Source organism: Cherax quadricarinatus, chromosome 33, assembly GCF_038502225.1.
Source record: "Cherax quadricarinatus isolate ZL_2023a chromosome 33, ASM3850222v1, whole genome shotgun sequence".
Lineage (NCBI taxonomy): Eukaryota > Metazoa > Arthropoda > Malacostraca > Decapoda > Parastacidae > Cherax > Cherax quadricarinatus.
This window is the reverse complement of record NC_091324.1, coordinates 15024026-15040390: the sequence shown is the minus strand read 5'-3', so window position 1 is coordinate 15040390 and position 16365 is coordinate 15024026. Positions and strand designations below refer to the sequence as shown.

Genomic DNA, 16365 nt, shown 5'->3' with positions numbered 1-16365 from the left:
GGAAGTTGAAGACACAAATGAGTCAGAGAGATAGTAGGAAGTATTTCTTCAGTCATAGAGTTGTAAGGCAGTGGAATAGCCTAGAAAATGATGTAGTGGAGGCAGGAACCATACACAGTTTTAAGACGAGGTTTGATAAAGCTCATGGAGCGGGAAGAGAGAGGGCCCAGTAGCAACCGGTGAAGAGGCGGGGCCAGGAGCTAAGACTCGACCCCTGCAACCACAAATAGGTGAGTACACGCATACACGCACGCATATATATATATATATATATATATATATATATATATATATATATATATATATATATATACATATATATATATATATATATATATATATATATATATATATATATATATATATATATATATATATATATATATATATATATATATATATATATATATATATATATATATATATATATATATATATATATATATATATATATATATATATATATATATATATATATATATATATATATATATATATAAATATAGGGAGGTTTAAATATGCAAAACAACCACTGTGAAAGAATAGAGAAATTCCAAACGATTTCGTGACTACTCACATTTTTTTTCCTTGACAATGTGAATAGTCACGAAAGCACTTGGAATTTTACTATTCTTTCACAGTGATTGTTTTGCATATTTTGAAATCGCCTGTTTACTTTGATCTTATTACATATTTATATGTATATTATTGTAACCATGAACGAGTGGTATTGATCATCAACACTGCGCTAGCCAAGGATTCGAACCCATGTTGTACTGGCCCGCTTTTGTGAGCGAGAACCACATAACGCCTTAACCCAGTACAACATGGGTTCGAATCCTTGGCTAGCAGAGTGATGTTATTGATTAATACCACTCGTTCGTGGTTACCATGATATATATACATATATATATATATATATATATATATATATATATATATATATATATATATATATATATATATATATATATATATATATATATATATATATAGGGAGGTACCACCTCTAGAACTGTTATAGGGACCCTCATCCTCAGAGAAAAGAATAAACTTGCTTCAAGGAAAACTCAAGGTTCTCCCTGAAGCTATATATATATATATATGGACGGACTAAGACTTGCGTTTGTAGATGTGTTCATGTTTCTGAAGAAATAAAATAGCACCAGCAACAGGCATGTATAAAAGTTAGATAAATCAACATTCAAGGTTTCAAGAAGCTGACATCAACACTTGGGTGCCACTCTCATCTACACTTGGGTGCCACTCTCATCTACACTTGGGTGTCACTCTCATCTACACTTGGGTGTCACTCTCATCAACACTTGGGTGCCACTCTCATCTACACTTGGGTGTCACTCTCATCTACACTTGGGTGTCACTCTCATCTACACTTGGGTGCATGTATAAAAGTTAGATAAATCAACATTCAAGGTTTCAAGAAGCTGACATCAACACTTGGGTGCCACTCTCATCAACACTTGGGTGCCACTCTCATCAACACTTGGGTGTCACTCTCATCTACACTTGGGTGTCACTCTCATCTACACTTGGGTGCCACTCTCATCAACACTTGGGTGCCACTCTCATCAACACTTGGGTGTCACTCTCATCTACACTTGGGTGTCACTCTCATCTACACTTGGGTGTCACTCTCATCTACACTTGGGTGTCACTCTCATCTACACTTGGGTGCCACTCTCATCAACACTTGGGTGTCACTCTCATCAACACTTGGGTGTCACTCTCATCAACACTTGGGTGTCACTCTCATCAACACTTGGGTGTCACTCTCATCTACACTTGGGTGTCACTCTCATCTACACTTGGGTGTCACTCTCATCTACACTTGGGTGTCACTCTCATCTACACTTGGGTCATCAACACTTGGGTGCCACTCTCATCAACACTTGGGTGCCACTCTCATCAACACTTGGGTGCCACTCTCATCAACACTTGGGTGTCACTCTCATCTACACTTGGGTGTCACTCTCATCTACACTTGGGTGTCACTCTCATCTACACTTGGGTGTCACTCTCATCAACACTTGGGTGTCACTCTCATCTACACTTGGGTGCCACTCTCATCTACACTTGGGTGTCACTCTCATCTACACTTGGGTGTCACTCTCATCTACACTTGGGTGTCACTCTCATCAACACTTGGGTGCCACTCTCATCTACACTTGGGTGTCACTCTCATCTACACTTGGGTGTCACTCTCATCAACACTTGGGTGCCACTCTCATCTACACTTGGGTGCCACTCTCATCAACACTTGGGTGCCACTCTCATCAACACTTGGGTGCCACTCTCATCAACACTTGGGTGCCACTCTCATCAACACTTGGGTGCCACTCTCATCAACACTTGGGTGCCACTCTCATCAACACTTGGGTGCCACTCTCATCAACACTTGGGTGCCACTCTCATCAACACTTGGGTGCCACTCTCATCAACACTTGGGTGCCACTCTCATCAACACTTGGGTGCCACTCTCATCAACACTTGGGTGCCACTCTCATCAACACTTGGGTGCCACTCTCGTCTACACTTGGGTGCCACTCTCATCAACACTTGGGTGCCACTCTCATCAACACTTGGGTGCCACTCTCATCAACACTTGGGTGTCACTCTCATCAACACTTGGGTGTCACTCTCATCAACACTTGGGTGCCACTCTCATCAACACTTGGGTGCCACTCTCATCAACACTTGGGTGCCACTCTCATCAACACTTGGGTGCCACTCTCATCAACACTTGGGTGCCACTCTCATCAACACTTGGGTGTCACTCTCATCAACACTTGGGTGTCACTCTCATCAACACTTGGGTGCCACTCTCATCAACACTTGGGTGCCACTCTCATCAACACTTGGGTGTCACTCTCATCTACACTTGGGTGTCACTCTCATCTACACTTGGGTGCCACTCTCATCAACACTTGGGTGCCACTCTCATCAACACTTGGGTGTCACTCTCATCTACACTTGGGTGTCACTCTCATCAACACTTGGGTGCCACTCTCATCTACACTTGGGTGTCACTCTCATCTACACTTGGGTGCATGTATAAAAGTTAGATAAATCAACATTCAAGGTTTCAAGAAGCTGACATCAACACTTGGGTGCCACTCTCATCTACACTTGGGTGCAACTCTCATCAACACTTGGGTGTCACTCTCATCAACACTTGGGTGTCACTCTCATCTACACTTGGGTGTCACTCTCATCAACACTTGGGTGCCACTCTCATGAACACTTGGGTCCCACTCTCATCAACACTTGGGTGTCACTCTCATCAACACTTGGGTGTCACTCTCATCAACACTTGGGTGCCACTCTCATCAACACTTGGGTGCCACTCTCATCAACACTTGGGTGCCACTCTCATCAACACTTGGGTGTCACTCTCATCAACACTTGGGTGCCACTCTCATCAACACTTGGGTGCCACTCTCATCAACACTTGGGTGCCACTCTCATCAACACTTGGGTCCCACTCTCATCAACACTTGGGTGTCACTCTCATCAACACTTAGGTGTCACTCTCATCAACACTTGGGTGCCACTCTCATCAACACTTGGGTGCAACTCTCATCAACACTTGGGTGCCACTCTCATCTACTCTTGGGTGCCACTCTCATCAACACTTGGGTGCCACTCTCATCAACACTTGGGTGCCACTCTCATCAACACTTGGGTGCCACTCTCATCAACACTTGGGTGTCACTCTCATCAACACCACTCTCATCAACACTTGGGTGCCACTCTCATCTACACCACTCTCATCTCATCTACACTTGGGTGCCACTCTCATCAACACTTGGGTGCCACTCTCATCAACACTTGGGTGCCACTCTCATCAACACTTGGGTGCCACTCTCATCAACACTTGGGTGCCACTCTCATCAACACTTGGGTGCCACTCTCATCAACACTTGGGTGCCACTCTCATCTACACTTGGGTGTCACTCTCATCAACACTTTGGTGCCACTCTCATCAACACTTGGATGTCCCTCTCATCAACATTTGGGTGCCATTCTCATCAACACTTGGGTGCCACTCTCATCAACACTTGGGTGCCACTCTCATCAACACTTTGGTGCCACTTTCGTCAACACTTGGGTGCCACTCTCATCAACACTTGGGGGTGCCACTCTCATCCACTCTCATCAACACTTGGGTGCCACTCTCATCAACACTTGGGTGCCACTCTCATCAACACCACTCTCATCAACACTTGGGTGTCAACACTCTCATCAACACTTGGGTGCCACTCTCATCAACACTTGGGGTGTCAACACTTGGGTGCCACTCTCATCAACACTTGGATGTCCCTCTCATCAACACCACTCTCATCAACACTTGGGTGTCACTCTCATCTACACCACTCTCATCAACACTTGGGTGCCACTCTCACACTTAGGTGTCACTCTCATCAACACTTGGGTGCCACTCTCATCAACACTTGGGTGCCACTCTCATCAACACTTGGGTGCCACTCTCATCAACACTTGGGTGCCACTCTCATCAACACTTGGGTGCCACTCTCATCAACACTTGGGTGCCACTCTCATCAACACTTGGATGCCACTCTCATCAACACTTGGATGTCACTCTCATCAACACCACTCTCATCAACACTTGGGTGCCACTCTCATCAACACTTGGGTGCCACTCTCATCAACACTTGGGTGCCACTCTCATCAACACTTGGGTGCCACTCTCATCAACACTTGGGTGCCACTCTCATCAACACTTGGGTGCCACTCTCATCAACACTTGGGTGACACTCTCATCAACACCACTCTCATCAACACTTGGGCCACTGGGTCATCAACACTTGCCACTCTCATCAACACTTGGGTGTCACTCTCATCAACACTTGGGTGCCACTCTCATCAACACTTGGGTGCCACTATCATCAGCACTTGGGTGCCACTCTCATCAACACTTGGGTGCCACTATCATCAGCACTTGGGTGCCACTCTCATCAACACTTGGGTGTCACTCTCATCAACACTTGGGTGCCACTCTCATCAACACTTGGGTGCCACTATCATCAGCACTTGGGTGCCACTATCATCAGCACTTGGGTGCCACTATCATCAACACTTGGGTGCCACTATCATCAGCACTTGGGTGCCACTATCATCAACACTTGGGTGCCACTCTCATCAACACTTGGGTGCCACTCTCATCAACACTTGGGTGTCACTCTCATCTACACTTGGGTGTCACTCTTATCAACACTTGAGTGCCACTCTCATCTACACTTGGGTGCCACTCTCATCAACACTTGGTTGCCACTCTCACATCAACACTTGGGTGCCACTCTCATCAACACTTGGGTGCCACTCTCATCAACACTTGGGTGCCACTCTCATCAACACTTGGGTGCCACTCTCATCTACACTTGGGTGCCACTCTCATCAACACTTGGGTGCCACTCTCATCAACACTTGGGTGCCACTCTCATCAACACTTGGGTGCCACTCTCATCAACACTTGGGTGCCACTCTCATCAACACTTGGGTGACACTCTCATCAACACTTGGGTGCCACTCTCATCAACACTTGGGTGCCACTCTCATCAACACTTGGGTGTCGCTCTCATCAACACCACTCTCATCAACACTTGGGTGCTCACTCTCATCAACACTTGGGTGCCACTCTCATCAACACTTGGGTGCCACTCTCATCAACACTTGGGTCACTCTCAACACTTGGGTGCCACTCTCATCAACACTCACTCTCAACACTTGGGTGCCACTCTCATCACTCTCATCATACACTTGGGTGCCACTCTCATCAACACTTGGGTGCCACTCTCATCAACACTTGGGTGCACTTGGGTGCCACTCTCATCAACACTTGGGTGCCACTCTCATCAACACTTGGGTGCCACTCTCATCAACACTTGGGTGCCACTCTCAACAACACTCTCATCAACACTTGGGTGCCACTCTCATCAACACTTGGGTGCCACTCTCATCAACACTTGGGTGCCACTCTCATCAACACTTGGGTGCCACTCTCATCAACACTTGGGTGCCACTCTCATCAACACTTGGGTGCCACTCTCATCAACACTTGGGTGCCACTCTCATCAACACTTGGGTGTCACTCTCATCAACACTTAGGTGTCACTCTCATCAACACTTGGGTGCCACTCTCATCAACACTTGGGTGCCACTCTCATCTACACTTGGGTGTCACTCTCATCAACACTTGGGTGCCACTCTCATCAACACTTGGGTGCCACTCTCATCAACACTTGGGTGCCACTCTCATCAACACTTGGGTGCCACTCTCATCAACACTTGGGTGCCACTCTCATCAACACTTAGGTGCTCACTCTCATCAACACTTGGGTGCCACTCTCATCGACACTTGGGTGCCACTCTCATCAACACTTGGGTGCCACTCTCATCAACACTTGGGTGCCACTCTCATCAACACTTGGGTGCCACTCTCATCAACACTTGGGTGTCACTCTCATCAACACTTGGGTGCCACTCTCATCAACACTTGGGTGCCACTCTCATCTACACCACTCTCATCAACACTTGGGTGCCACTCTCATCAACACTTGGGTGCCACTCTCATCAACACTTGGGTCACTCTCCACTCTCATCAACACTTGGGTGTCACTCTCATCACACTTGGGTGCCACTCTCATCAACACTTGGGTGCCACTCTCATCAACACTTGGGAGCCACTCTCATCAACACTTAGGTGTCACTCTCATCAAGACTTGGGTGCCACTCTCATCAACACTTGGGTGCCACTCTCATCAGCACTTGGGTGCCACTCTCATCAACACTTGGGTGCCACTCTCATCAACACTTGGGTCATCAACACTTGGTTGCCACTCTCACATCAACACTTGGGTGTCACTCTCATCAACACTTGGGTGCCACTCTCATCAACACTTGGGTGCCACTCTCATCAACACTTGGGTGCCACTCTCATCAACACTTGGGTGCCACTCTCATCAACACTTGGGTGCCACTCTCATCTACACTTGGGTGCCACTCTCATCAACACTTTGGTGCCACTGTCCTCAACACTTGGGTGCCACTCTCATCAACACTTGGGGCCACTCTCATCAACACTGCCACTCATCAACACTTGGGTGCCACTCTCATAAACACTTGGGTGCCACTCTCATCAACACTTGGGTGCCACTCTCATCAACACTTGGGTGCCACTCTCATCAACACTTGGGGGCCACTCTCATCAACACTGCCACATCATCTACACTTGGGTGCCACTCTCATCAACACTTGGGTGTCACTCTCATCAACACCTTGGTGCCACTTTCGTCAACACTTGGGTGCCACTCTCATCAACACTTTGGTGCCACTCTCATCAACACTTGGGTGCCACTCTCATCAACACTTGGGTGCCACTCTCATCAACACTTGGGTGCCACTCTCATCAACACTTTGGTGCCACTCTCATCAACACTTGGGTGCCACTCTCATCAACACTTGGGTGCCACTCTCATCAACACTTGTGGTGCCACTCATCATCACTCTCATCACACTTGGGTGCGACTCTCATCAACACTTGGGTGCCACTCTCATCAACACTTGGGTGCCAGTCTCATCAACACTTGGGTGCCACTCTCATCAACACTTGGGTGCCACTCTCATCAACACTTGGGTGCCAGTCTCATCAACACTTGGGTGCCACTCTCAACAACACTTGGGTGCCACTCTCATCTACCACTCTCATCAACACTTTGGTGCCACTCTCATCAACACTTGGATGCCACTCTCATCTACACTTTGGTGTCTACACTTGGGTGTCTCTCTCATCAACACTTGGGTTCCACTCTCATCTACACTTGGGTGTCACTCTCATCTACACTTGGGTGTCACTCTTATCAACACTTGGGTGCCACTCTCATCATCAACACTTGGGTGCCACTTTCATCTACACCACTCTCATCTACACTTGGGTGTCACTCTCATCAACACTTGGGTGCCACTCTCATCTACACTTGGGTGCCACTCTCATCAACACTTGGGTGTCACTCTCATCTACACTTGGGTGTCACTCTCATCTACACTTGGGTGTCACTCTCATCAACACTTGGATGTCACTCTCATCAACACTTGGGTGTCACTCTCATCTACACTTGGGTGCCACTCTCATCAACACTTGGGTGCCACTCTCATCAACACTTGGGTGCCACTCTCATCAACACTTGGGTGCCACTCTCATCAACACTTGGGTGCCACTCTCATCAACACTTGGGTGTCACTCTCATCAACACTTAGGTGTCACTCTCATCAACACTCTCATCAACACATGGATGCCACGCTCATCAACACTTGGGTGTCACTCTCATCAACACTTGGGTGCCACTCTCATTTACACTTGGGTGTCACTCTCATCTACACTTGGGTGTCACTCTCATCAACACTTGGGTGCCACTCTCATCAACACTTGGGTGCCACTCTCATCAACACTTGGGTGCCACTCTCATCAACACTTGGGTGCCACTCTCATCAACACTTGGGTGCCACTCTCATCAACACTTGGGTGCCACTCTCATCAACACTTGGGTGCCACTCTCATCAACACTTGGGTGCCACTCTCATCTACACTTGGGTGCCACTCTCATCAACACTTGGGTGCCACTCTCATCAACACTTGGGTGCCACTCTCATCAACACTTGGGTGCCACTCTCATCAACACTTGGGTGCCACTCTCATCAACACTTGGGTGCCACTCTCATCAACACTTGGGTGCCACTCTCATCAACACTTGGGTGCCACTCTCATCTACACTTGGGTGTCACTCTCATCTACACTTGGGTGCATGTATAAAAGTTAGATAAATCAACATTCAAGGTTTCAAGAAGCTGACATCAACACTTGGGTGCCACTCTCATCTACACTTGGGTGCAACTCTCATCAACACTTGGGTGCCACTCTCATGAACATTTGGGTCCCACTCTCATCAACACTTGGGTGTCACTCTCATCAACCCTTGGGTGCCACTCTCATCAACACTTGGGTGCCACTCTCATCAACACTTGGGTGCCACTCTCATCTACACTTGGGTGTCACTCTCATCAACACTTGGGTGCCACTCTCATCAACACTTGGGTGCCACTCTCATCAACACTTGGGTGCCACTCTCATCAACACTTGGGTGCCACTCTCATCAACACTTGGGTGTCACTCTCATCAACACTTAGGTGTCACTCTCATCAACACTTGGGTGCCACTCTCATCAACACTTGGGTGCCACTCTCATCAACACTTGGGTGCCACTCTCATCTACTCTTGGGTGTCCCTCTCATCAACACTTGGGTGCCACTCTCATCAACACTTGGGTGCCACTCTCATCAACACTTGGGTGCCACTCTCATCAACACTTGGGTGCCACTCTCATCAACACTTGGATGTCACTCTCATCTACACTTGGGTGTCACTCTCATCAACACTTGGGTGCCACTCTCATCTACACTTGGGTGTCACTCTCATCTACACTTGGGTGTCGCTCTCATCAACACTTGGGTACCACTCTCATCTACACTTGGGTGCCACTCTCATCAACACTTGGGTGCCACTCTCATCAACACTTGGGTGCCACTCTCATCAACACTTGGGTGCCACTCTCATCAACACTTGGGTGCCACTCTCATCTACACTTGGGTGCCACTCTCATCAACACTTGGGTGCATCAACACCTTGGTGCCTCGTCAACACTTGGGTGCCACTCTCATCAACACTTGGGTGCCACTCTCATCAACACTTGGGTGCCACTCTCGTCTACACTTGGGTGCCACTCTCATCAACACTTGGGTGCCACTCTCATCTACACTTTGGTGCCACTCTCATCAACACTTGGGTGCCACTCTCATCAATACTTGGGTGCCACTCTCATCAACACTTGGGTGCCACTCTCATCAACACTTGGGTGTCACTCTCATCAACACTTTGGTGCCACTTTCGTCAACACTTGGTGCCACTGTCATCAACACTTGGATGTCCCTCTCATCAACATTTGGGTGCCATTCTCATCAACACTTGGGTGCCACTCTCATCAACACTTGGGTGCCACTCTCATCAACACTTTGGTGCCACTTTCGTCAACACTTGGGTGCCACTCTCATCAACACTTGGGTGTCACTCTCATCAACACTTTGTTGCCACTTTCGTCAACACTTGGGTGCCACTCTCATCAACACTTGGGTGTCACTCTCATCAACACTTTGGTGCCACTTTCGTCAACACTTGGGTGCCACTCATCAACACTTGGGTGCCACTCTCATCAACACTTGGGTGCCACTCTCATCAACACTTTGGTGCCGCTTTCGTCACCACTTGGGTGCCACTCTCATCAACACTTGGGTGCCACTCTCATCAACACTTGGGTGCCACTCTCATCAACACTTGGGTGCCACTCTCATCAACACTTGGGTGCCACTCTCATCAACACTTGGGTGCCACTCTCATCAACACTTGGGTGCCACGCTCATCAACACTTTGGTGCCACTTTCGTCAACACTTGGGTGCCAATCTCATCAACACTTGGGTGCCACTATCATCTACACTTGGGTGCCACTCTCATCAACACTTGGGTGCCACTCTCATCAACGCTTGGGTGCCACTATCATCTACACTTGGGTGCCACTCTCATCAACACTTGGGTGTCACTCTCATCAACACTTTGGTGCCACTTTCGTCAACACTTGGGTGCCACTCTCATCAACACTTTGGTGCCACTTTCGTGAACACTTGGGTGCCACTCTCATCAACAATTGGGTGCCACTCTCATCAACACTTGGGTGCCACTCTCATCAACACTTGGGTGCCAATCTCATCAACACTTGGGTGCCACTCTCATCAACACCTTGGTGCCACTTTCGTCAACACTTTGGTGCCACTCTCATCAACACTTGGGTGTCACTCTCATCAACACTTTGGTGCCACTTTCGTCAACACTTGGGTGCCACTCTCATCAACACTTGGGTGCCACTATCATCTACACTTGGGTGCCACTCTCATCAACACTTGAGTGCTACTCTCATCTACACTTGGGTGCCACTCTCATCAACACTTGGGTGCCACTCTCATCAACACCTGAGTGCCACTCTCATCTACACTTGGGTGCCACTCTCATCAACACTTGGGTGCCACTCTTATCAACACTTGAGTGCCACTCTCATCTACACTTGGGTGTCACTCTCATCAACACTTGGGTGCCACTCTCATCAACACTTGAGTGCCACTCTCATCTACACTTGGGTGTCACTCTCATCTACACTTGGGTGTCACTCTCATCTACACTTTGGTGTCACTCTCATCTACACTTGGGTGCCACTCTCATCTACACTTGGGTGTCACTCTCATCTACACTTGGGTGTCACTCACATCAACACTTGGGTGTCACTCTCATCAACACTTGGGTACCACTTTCATCTACACTTGGGTGCCACTCTCATCTACACTTGGGTGTCACTCTCATCTACACTTGGGCGTCACTCTCATCTACACTTGGGTGTCACTCTCATCAACACTTGGATGTCACTCTCATCAACACTTGGGTGTCACTCTCATCTGCACTTGGGTGCCATTCTCATCGACACTTGGGTGCCACTCTCATCTACACTTGGGTGCCACTCTCATCTACACTTGGGTGCCACTCTCATCAACACTTGGGTGCCACTATCATCAGCACTTGGGTGCCACTCTCATCTACACTTGGGTGTCACTCTCATCTACACTTGGGTGTCACTCTCATCAACACTTGGGTGTCACTCTCATCAACACTTGGGTGCCACTCTCATCTGCACTTGGGTGCCATTCTCATCAACACTTGGGTGTCACTCTCATCTACACTTGGGTGCCACTCTCATCAACACTTGGGTGCCACTATCATCAGCACTTGGGTGCCACTATCATCAACACTTGGGTGCCACTATCATCAGCACTTGGGTGCCACTATCATCAGCACTTGGGTGCCACTCTCATCAACACTTGGGTGCTACTCTCATCAACACTTGGATGCCACTATCATCAGCACTTGGGTGCCACTCTCATCAGCACTTGGGTGCCACTCTCATCAACACTTGGGTGCCACTATCGTCAGCACTTGGGTGCCACTATCATCAGCACTTGGGTGCCACTATCATCTACGTGATTTTCATGCAACATCTAGCAAATTAGGAAGAAAATTAGCTGTTACATTTAAAAATCTCTCTGACCTATGAGATTACTTTACAGAAAAGTAAATCAGAGTACCCAAGGTCAAATTTATTAAGAAAAGTAACAATTATTTACAAGAATTCTTTTATTACGGTATAACATGCGACACATAACAGAGATCACAATTACAAGGATTGGAAAAAACGGTCGCAGTGGTAAATATGCCCAAAATTCGATACAAGTCATAGGCAACAAGTTAGAAAACGGAGATGTCAGCGACGATGTCAGCAGCATTGGAGGGGTAAAGGTGACTGAAAAAGGCATCAGAGGTGGTACCATCAGCAGTGATAGCAAGAGTCAAAGTATCGCTATCCAAGCTATGTCCATAAGTAATTCCAACCCAGAGGTCATAAGTAGGTGGCGTTACGTCTTTAACTACAATCCAAACAATATTCATAATCCATTAATTAGCCACAGCAAATTTTGACTAAAAAGGAAATTTTCCTACTAGTTATGACGGAAAAAAAGGAAAGACAATGCTGGATTTTTAGTTCGGCAAAGCCGCTTTAACTAACCCACTATTGTACAGCGACTCAGTGTTGGGAAATCTAACGTTTAAGGATGTACACAAAATGACTCGGAAAAAAATCAAATAATTCTCCAGCGTTTTAAAAACCTTAATTAATGCGGTGACTACATTAAGGGATGTGTTCCTCGGGAATTCGACTAAACATTTTGTCATTGGTAAGTGTATGAGTAAACATTTTGTCATTGGTAAGTGTATGAGGAAATGATCAGCAGATAACTATGGCATGTTTTTATGAATCTGTGTATTGTTTACCACTTATTTAACGAAGACTAAGAATAGCTCTATATACTCTAGCTTTGTAGATGAATGGTTCAGAGAACCGACATGTTGATAAATTAGACATATGTGCAACTCTTGGGTATCTTTATTGAGGAAACGTTTCGCCACACAGTGGCTTCATCAGTCCATACAAAGGAGAATCTTGAAAGTTAAGACACATGTGCAACATCTGGATATCTTTATTGTAGACGTTTCGCCATCCAGTGGCTTTATCAATACAGATTCTAGGACATAATAGGAAGACAGTAGAACTATATACAAAAGATGAGGTAATCAGTCCCTCAGCCTTGGAGTTAGTGTTCACAGCATCGTGGTGGAGGAGAATACTCTAGCTTTATTGAAATCTTTACTTTCATGTATATATTCTTGACGTAGCAGTTGTAATGCTTTAAGAATATAGTAAATAATAATATTATGTTCGAATTATGCCCATGAGCCAAGATTCGCATGTCTATGGTGAGCAGAACTAACTGCAAGAGATTGCCATCATCCATAATTTCGATTCAAAATATATACTTTTATTGCTACATCCTCTCCACATTTGTTATTAACCTTTCTGCCATAATATATGCTGTCATGTTGCAATACAAATTATTACACACTTTACATAACCATTCTTACTTTCTGGGGCAGTGGATGTGGTGGACTACTGGATAGGTGGGACAGACGAGGAAAAAGAGGGTGTTTATCGATGGCACTCAACTGGCGACCTCATCCCCGTTGAAGTTCCCTTCTGGTACCCTGGTCAACCCGATGGTTATGTGAGTGAGAACCATCTCTCCCTCTCCAAGACAGGTTACTTTGCTGACGAGAAAGGCTCTTTGTTGCAGAAGTTTATCTGCCAACTGCTGTAAATGCTCTGTTAGTGTGTCCGTATCTATCTCAAGTACTGTGAATATTTTGATAATCTGTCCGTATCTCCATTTTTCTCTGAGTTTCTTAACTACTTACAGGATGGGTTGCTTTGCTAACAATAACAATGACTAGGAATTAAAGGTTCTCTCATTTTCTGTTTTTTTTTTATCCTATTTTACAGTCTTTCTTCTATAGCTCCTTCCCTCTTTGTCGATAAAGCAATCTTCCTTAGTTCCTGGTGGACGAAACTTCAAATAAAATACCATAACCCGAACAATGTGTCATTATCACGAGAGAGAGAGGTGATGTAAGTTCAGCGGTTCCAGAGGATGAAGTCTGATGTATGGCCTTGCGAAATTGTAATAACACGACTGTAAACAAATCACGGAACGGGCGGGGGTTTGAATCCATGGAAAGTGGGTCCTAAAACTCAAAGGCTGGCCGAGTTGTTAACGCACTGACCTGTACGTGTCAGGACTCACTTGCCATGGATTGAAGCCCCGCCCGTTCCGTGCTCCGATATATGGACAAACGATGAGGTGGGAAGGAGGAAGTCGAGTGTCTGGATGATGCTGAATTACAAAAACAAACTTAAGGCTGGTAGTCAATGTTTCTTTTCCTCCAACCCCTCCTCGATTATTATTATTATTATATTCAAAACCAAGATCTAAACATATAGGTAATAGAGATTATCTCCGAAAACGTGATGTACGTTGCTACGCGATCCGAGAATAGCATCCCCGTATTGCATAACCCCCAGCCGCCAGTGCCTTTATGCACGCGATAGCAAGTGTAATGCGGCATAGGTCTATAATGCAGTTAAACAGTGCGGTGAGGACCACCAGAGCTCCATGAAGACCGCGGAAGGTGGCATTGAAATAAGAGACCAAAGAAAGAAGAAATGAAAGAATAAAGATTTCAAGGATGTATATACAATTTCCTTCAACAAATTATGTATGGTTCTAGAAAGTAGTAATGCTGACCACAAGAATCATTCTAGGTGGCACATTGCTCAAGTGGTAGGGCCCTAGGTCAGTGCCTGATTTATCTATAGGCTTGAAAGGCCTCAAAATCTAGGAGGCGTCCAGCCAAGGTGTATAATATTTTTGACACTGTCATAGGCCTTTCTTACACATGCTGTCATAACGCACTGTAGTCTCTAAACAACACTTCAGTAACGTTCCTTCCACTCCATTTCAGAATAATACTGTCTTAAACAATAATTCCACACTATATTGACTTCTGTATTGATTTTGTCCCCCCAGGAAAGCAGTGAGATAGGTAAGTTGAAAACACAGCTTCAAAGCAAGAGGAACAAATAAAAGCAGAAGGGCAACACCGGCGACTTGTCATGGACAGAATTATCACTGTAATTTGCATGTGAAGGCTTACTCATCCCTGTAACAACTTCAGTCAGTATTACTAAGGCTGGCTCCTCCTCAGGAAAATTAATGCATAGAAAAAGAACAAAAACTGACAAACATAAACACTTTATTATTTAAGAAATATAAAATATAAAACACTTAAATATGAAATATTAATCCTACATTAAAGAAAATGAAAAATGAAAAATATAAATGATAACTGAATTCAACGCTAATATAAATGTATATAAAACGTGGGTGTCTGGTGTTGGTGACACTGCGTGTTGTTGAAATCGTAGCCGTTGCTGGTGATGGGAGGGGGGGGTCGCAGGTGTTGATGACAACCCATCGGCTCGTTCTTCACAGATTTTCTAGCTTTCAATAATCCTTCCAGATGACAAGAAAGCAGGTTTTCTCCACTGCAATGATGAGGGGTTATATCCTGCTACTTGCATACACAAACAGGTAAGTGGATCAAAATTTGGGACATCTCAGAACGTGAGTCCATCTCCTTCAATTCTACTCGTTGATTGGCAGGTGACCCTCTCTGTCATCCAAGCTGGAAAGATAGACAGATTACCCACTGCTTAAGAAATCACTCTCCATGATAAGTACAATACCTAAAAGACGTGGTGATCATTACAACAGTCAACTTAGAGCAAGACTGAAAGGACTAAGTTTATTATTGGTCAAAAGTGAAGCTTTCAACCAATAAATCCACTAGAATAAAAGGCAGGCATGTACTTACAGTAGTGCTGTGAGTCTAGTGATTACTGTTTGGACCGGAGCCCCACACGTCACCTTTCGGGGGGGGGGGAAGAAGGAGGGGAAGGGATAGCAGGAGCTAGACTGACCCTACCTTAACAAGCAGCCGGCAATCAAACTATCACTTTAGGGGTGGGGGAAAAAGGCAGGAATAGCGGGAGCTAGACTTACCTTACCTTAACAAGTAGCCGGCAAGCAAACTATCACTTTTGGGGAGGGGGAAAAAGGGGGGGGAATAGCCGGAGCTGGACTTACCCTACCTTAACAAGTAGCCGGCAATGAAACTATCGTTACTATATCTCTACTTCTATCTATTGAACTTTTCCCTCACACTC

General features: G+C 46.0%; 1 protein-coding gene across 1 annotated transcript in view; it reads left to right on the top strand.

The window, feature by feature from the left end:
• LOC138853546 (C-type lectin domain family 17, member A-like) overlaps window positions 1-14178 on the top strand; it is a 30344-nt gene extending 16166 nt beyond the window's left edge. Inside the window, exon 4 of the mRNA XM_070090850.1 lies at window positions 13680-14178. Within this exon, the coding sequence (XP_069946951.1) occupies window positions 13680-13900 (221 nt within the window). The 3' untranslated portion in view covers window positions 13901-14178. The remainder of the gene's footprint in view (window positions 1-13679) is intronic.
• The last annotated feature ends 2187 nt before the right edge of the window (window positions 14179-16365 follow it).